This window comes from Trachymyrmex septentrionalis, unplaced genomic scaffold (assembly GCF_001594115.1).
Source record: "Trachymyrmex septentrionalis isolate Tsep2-gDNA-1 unplaced genomic scaffold, Tsep1.0 scaffold91, whole genome shotgun sequence".
Taxonomy (NCBI): Eukaryota; Metazoa; Arthropoda; class Insecta; order Hymenoptera; family Formicidae; genus Trachymyrmex; species Trachymyrmex septentrionalis.
The window spans coordinates 541,022-546,791 of record NW_017306102.1 but is presented as its reverse complement, the minus strand read 5'-3'; the positions used below and the strand labels follow the sequence as shown (position 1 = coordinate 546,791).

The 5,770-nt window shown below is 36.5% G+C and overlaps 2 protein-coding genes across 4 annotated transcripts in view; one reads left to right on the top strand and one right to left on the bottom strand.

The window, feature by feature from the left end:
* Positions 1-6: 6 nt before the first annotated feature.
* On the top strand, positions 7-662 carry LOC108756054 (putative uncharacterized protein FLJ37770). Its single transcript, XM_018499614.1, has one exon. The coding sequence runs from the start codon at positions 35-37 to the stop codon at positions 635-637; it is 603 nt and encodes a 200-aa protein (XP_018355116.1). The 5' UTR covers positions 7-34; the 3' UTR covers positions 638-662.
* A 3,440-nt stretch (positions 663-4,102) lies between these two features.
* The window catches only part of LOC108756052 (serine/threonine-protein phosphatase 4 catalytic subunit), a 36,239-nt gene continuing 34,571 nt past the window's right edge, over positions 4,103-5,770 (bottom strand). For all 3 annotated transcript variants that reach the window (XM_018499611.1, XM_018499612.1, XM_018499613.1), the window contains exon 6: positions 4,103-4,241. In XM_018499611.1, coding sequence (XP_018355113.1) covers positions 4,112-4,241 — 130 coding nt within the window. In that variant the 3' untranslated portion in view covers positions 4,103-4,111. The remainder of the gene's footprint in view (positions 4,242-5,770) is intronic.

The following is a 5,770-nucleotide window of genomic DNA, read 5'->3' as shown; positions in this document are numbered from 1 at the left end:
AAAAAATGGTATTAAGTGTTCAAAAACTCTTGAAATGTTGACAGTGGCGTACGGTGAGTCAACTTTGAGCAAAAAAAATGTTTATAAATGGTATAAGTTATTCCAAGAGGGCCGAGAAAATGTTAACGATGAACCTCGCTCTGGACGCCCCAGCACGTCAAAAACCGACGAAAATGTTCAGGAAGTGAAAGAAATTGTGTTGAAAAATCGTCGAATCACGATTAGAGAAATAGCTGATGATCTTAACATATCGTTTGGCTCATGCCAATCAATTTTAACGGATGTTTTGGGTATGACACGTGTGTCAGCGAAATTCGTTCCAAAACTGCGTTCCAAAACGTCGTTACTAGTGAGTAGTTTTTTGGCCAAAAACAATACTATCATCATGCCTCAGCCACCGTATTCACCAGACTTGGCCCCCTGCGACTTTTTCCTCTTCCCAAAATTGAAAAGGCCCATGAAAGGACGAAGATTTGCGACGATTGAGGAGATTAAGGCTGCATCGCTGGAGGAGCTCAAGGCAATACCCAAAAGTGCATTTCAGAAGTGTTTTGACGACTGGAAAAAGCGCTGGCACAAGTGCATTGTATCAGAGGGGGATTATTTTGAAGGGGATAACATAATTTTGGATGAATAAATGAATATTTTTTTATAAAAATGAAAAGTCACCTTACTTTTTTATCACACCTCGTAGTTAAAATAACGTGTGAAATAGAAGGAAACAGTGCAAACCTACAAGTGAAATATACAAATATGATATAATAAACTTACATAAGATAAAACATATACAAGTAAATATTGTGAATATAGTGTAAGCAGAAAATTGGTATATTGTTTACTTCACAAAGACGACTATTATGATGAATATATTAATAATTGAAATCTTAATGGAGGTTATCAACACATAATCAATTAGTTTTAATGTTGGACTCGACGAAATACTAGCAATTTTCACTTAAGCAACAACGAATCAGTCTAATAGCAACTTTCAAAGTAGTTTTACAATCACATTCGAAATGGTATATATGCGGTATTCTCGATAACATATATAGGGTGGTTGGATTGTACGACCCCACTCGTCCCGAGCAGGTAGAGTGAACTAAATTAAGTCGAAAAGTCCTATACTACAATATTTTGCAATGCTCGCAATAATTAACGAAATATTAAACGTTTATAAATAACGGAATACGCGCGTCCATCCGACCTACTATTGTTGAAGGTACTATTGCCCACCGAGCGCACAGCGCGCGGAGAATGGGGCAAGCGCTCCACAGTGTATACAGCGCAACTCTGATTTTATGTTGGCTAAAATGGAGTGCGCATGCGTGAAATAAGTTGCCCCGTCTCTTTTTCTTTTTTTTAATTGTTCTCTCTCTCTCTCTCTCTCTCTCTCTCTCTCTCTATTTAAATAAGCGTTTCAATGTTCCACTTAAACATTTGTCTTTCAAACATATGGGTCAGAGTAGAAATTTAGAAGAAAGTATTACGTGTATTGTTCATTTGGTGAAATGTTGTGTGAGAAATCTCGAGAGATTGGTCTAATTTTTGTGAAAAAGTGATAAAGTGAAAAAGTGACCAAAAAATAACATAGAAAATCGAGCAAAAAGAATTTCTTTTTATTTATTGTATTTTAAATTTATTTTTTGGATATACATGTATTATATATAAATTTCTTTTATATCTCTCAGCTTTCTCATAACATTTTCATAGATATATAATTACATAATATTTCTTTATACAAATATACATTTTAAGTTAATTTAATATTTTTCCATTTATTCCATTTAATTTACAATTTATTTTTATTAATTTTCATTAAGTTCAGATTATTTTATTGTAATAGTAGGTTTATTCGCATTGCATGCTCTAATATGCTCTTATAACAGCTCTTACTCACTCCAACGCATTTGTTGGAATGCGAGGCGAATAAATCTGAGTTTTGACATAGCGAAAAAAGGATGAAAAGAGAAAGAAATTTAAGTGGTTACCATGGCAACGCTAGGTAACTTGCTTATTTCACGCATGCGCACTCCATTTTGGCCAACACTAACATCAAAGGTGCCGACAGGTTGCGCTACTGTATGTACTGTGGCGCTACTGTATATACTGTGGCTTCGCTCAGCGCCGCCAGTCTCTAAGCTCGAACGGCGCGGCGCACCTGTTAGGCCATCTTCGCTCCTCATGGCTTACGCTCGGTGAACCGTACCTTCGACAATAGTTAGTTGAGTGGACACGCGTATTCGGCTATCTTAAAATTTATATTAATTAATATCTCGTTAATTATTACGAGCAAAATAGTACAAGACTTTTCGACTTAGTTTAGTCTGCTCTATCTGTTCGACGTGGGACCGTACAATCCAGACACCTTGTATATATCACGTTCCAAAACATATAGGAAATATGTAAAATAAGACTTATCGCTATAACGCAACTTAGCGTACTAAATTATTACAAATATTTATTTGAATATATATTCCAATTCCACGAGAAACAAAGAAAACGTGCCGAAAAGCACACGGTAATGGCTTCCGGATGACGCAATCCGTGAATCCTCGTGATCGGCCTATCGTCGAATCGTCCTTCATAGGACGATAGGCATAATTGTGTATCTCGGCGATAAGAGAATGAAATCAGACTGCTCCCACCTAAATGTCGCAACATCTTTGCTTCAAAAAATCAGGTACCTCGGGCCTCAATGTTGCAATACACTTGCTTCAAAGAATTAGGCACCTCGGGCCTCAACATTACAACAAAGAATCAGTCACCTCGGACCTCAACGATATGCAGGCAGCTCGGGCCTCAGTGATATGCAAGCAGCTCGGACCTCAGCGATATGCAAGCAGCTCGGGCCTCAACGTTATGCAACTTTCGTTTCAGTTCGTCAAATTAGGTGGCTCAAGCCTCAACGTGATGCTCTAACTTTTATCAATGGTGAATCTAGACTAGGGAAGAAGATACGTAAGGAAGAAGCTGTATCACAGCGCCACTAAGCGAACCGGCAGAGCCATACACGCTCTATATAAGAGCCACCGCCAACCGCGTGTGCCGACGAATGCATGCACGCAAGAAATTTAAATAGTACAATTCGTAACAGATGCATAGAATCGGAACAAGATTTTCAGAGCATTCAAAGTTCAGAACGTCACAGCACAGCTTCGCGTACGTGATAAATCTGTTTAAATTCCGGAGTGACTGGCGAAGAGAGAAAAAACATGGTGCTATCTTTTATCATAAATCGCATTCGAAATTATTTGCTGAGTATCCGTTGGTTTGAATCTTGTATAAAAAATTATAAAATAAAGTACTCAATAATCTCATCAAGAGTCGATCATCGTAGAAACTTTATTTCTTTCGTTTTTCCATCCAGACATTAGAATATTCCTACGCCGAGTTTCCTCTATTTCTGGATTATTGTCTAGAAATTATCTACCAACTCTATACTAATAAATTATTTCTCTTTTTTTAAGATTATAAGGTTATTGTAATAACAAAGAATATATAAAAAATATAAATTATTTATTAACACTGTGAAAATATGTGAATTAATTTGCTACGTTTGTGTCATTAAAATGTGTCAAGCAAAACACCTTACGTCAACTACTATGGGGGTTAAAGAGGAATCCATTGGGATTCCAAAAGATTTCTTATGAAATTTGTTTCCATGAAGCATAAAAAAGGTTTAATTTGCTTTTATTTAAATATCTTTACAATATTGAATATTTTCGGAAACTTAAGTTGTGAAAGATAATGATGTCATATCGACTTAAATCTGAGGCATTTATTTTATTTTACAGTCACACATACTGTCGCAGTTCCATCCAAATGTAAATGGTCCAACGCAATCATAGGAATATCATCAAAAATAATAGAAAATTTTCTTTAATTCACTCATTTTTAGTTGCTCTTCACAATCCGTAAACTGATCCCTCCCTCTCTCTCTCTCTCTCTCTCTCTCTCTCTCTCTCCCTTTCCCTCTCCCCCCTCTCTCTCTCTCTGTGCGTGCGTGCGCACGCGCGTGTGTGTGAGAGAGAGAGAAAAAAAAGAAAAAGCAAATTTTTCAAATCAATTTTGACTTGATTCTGATGGTTTCTTTTATACTCTACAACAGTATTTATAAAAAATAATCTGCTTGTGGCTTCTTGCTGGGTATTCCGCGGCTTTCCTGTGGTGCCGCTTCAAATATCGTAAAGTCTCTCTGTAGATGCTCGTTTAGTTCCAGTATTGCAGCTACATTGCCGCATCTGCAATTATAAAATGTATAATTAATATAAAAAGATTTAGGTATCCAGGTATTTATAATTACATATATTCATACAATTTTAACCCTTTCGATACTACGACAACTGTGTCATCCAGCGTTGAATTACTGCTAACCGTGCACTAATGACAACTATAATTTAACAATTTTTTAAGGGTTATTACTATAAAACATGTTTAAGTATGATTTCCTTCCACCAATACTTTACATTACACAATAAAATTTAACTGCTATGTTCCTCCAATGAAGTGACGTTCATAATTGTCTTGTACAATGCCGTATTTGCAATTCGACTGTCTATATAGCAGAAGCAAAGTGACGAAAAATAATATCGTATCGAAAAGGTTAATAAAAAAAAATATATTGATAGAAAGGTAAAAAGATTTCTTTTATTAAAATTGTAGAAGTAATAAAATGTGATAAAAAAGTTTACAGAAACAAAATATATAAAGACTGAAGTTTTTAAGACTAAATGGTACAAAAATCGTACCATTGCTATAAAAGAGAGGTTTTGATAAAAACCATAACCATAGTCGACACAAGTGTCATTCTCTCTGAATGTCACAAAGATAGAACAATGTTGATTTGTGTCGACTTGTGTCGCCAAATGGAAAGCACCCATTATAAAGACAAGGGTATATGCTTGTGCGCATGGCCACGCTCCTAGAGCCAATAAAATTGTTCACAAGCGAACGTCATCGTTAAAACTCCTGACTAGTCGCGACGGCCATGTTGAAATCGTGACATCAGAAGCGAGGAATGACACGTTAATTTATGTTGCCATTTTTTAATCAAAACAATTTGGATGAAACGAAATGACAAGATCACTTTAAAATACTTGTAAAAATCGATGAAAATTGTCCTTTCCTCCCTACAGTCAATAAATGATCGTAAAAGACACGTAAACACACAGTCCGACAGCTGTTGAAACGAGTAAAATATACGCTTTTACATATAAAATTCCAACTTTTGTTTTCATTAATAATTACGACTTTGATGAGTACGAGACAAGTTACATTTTCACAATTAAGCAAATAATAACGAATGACACGCAAATAAATACCGTCGTCAAAACGTCACTTTTCCACGCCTATAAGCTCGGCCATTTATCGTGATACGGCGCTGTAACACAAACAAGCACGATCCCATGTCCGTGTACTCGCTTACGGCGCGCCGAGAGTGAAGCCGAGAGACAACGAGCTCCTTCTTACACTAGTCGCTTGTTTCAAGCGACCGAAAATGCTTTCTCGGCAATCTTGGCTGCTCGGCGGCCCTAGGTATCAATAAGGGGCAGACGGGCATTCTAAATAACATAGTAAGTTTTAATATATTGTAGCAATAGTGTACCCCTCCCATTAATCTCCCATTAATCCCAGAATAGTATAAATTATATTAAAACGCAACAGTTTACGAGATATTTAATTGTTTACGATTTTGTGTGTGTGTGTGTGTGTGTGTGTGTGTGTGTGTGTGTGTGTGTGTGTGTGTGTGTGTGTGTGTGTGTGTGTGTGT

Bases quoted from the DNA above. Each gene is read 5' to 3' on its own strand.
- LOC108756054 (XM_018499614.1), top strand. From the start codon at position 35: ATGTTGACAGTGGCGTACGGTGAGTCAACTTTGAGCAAAAAAAATGTT.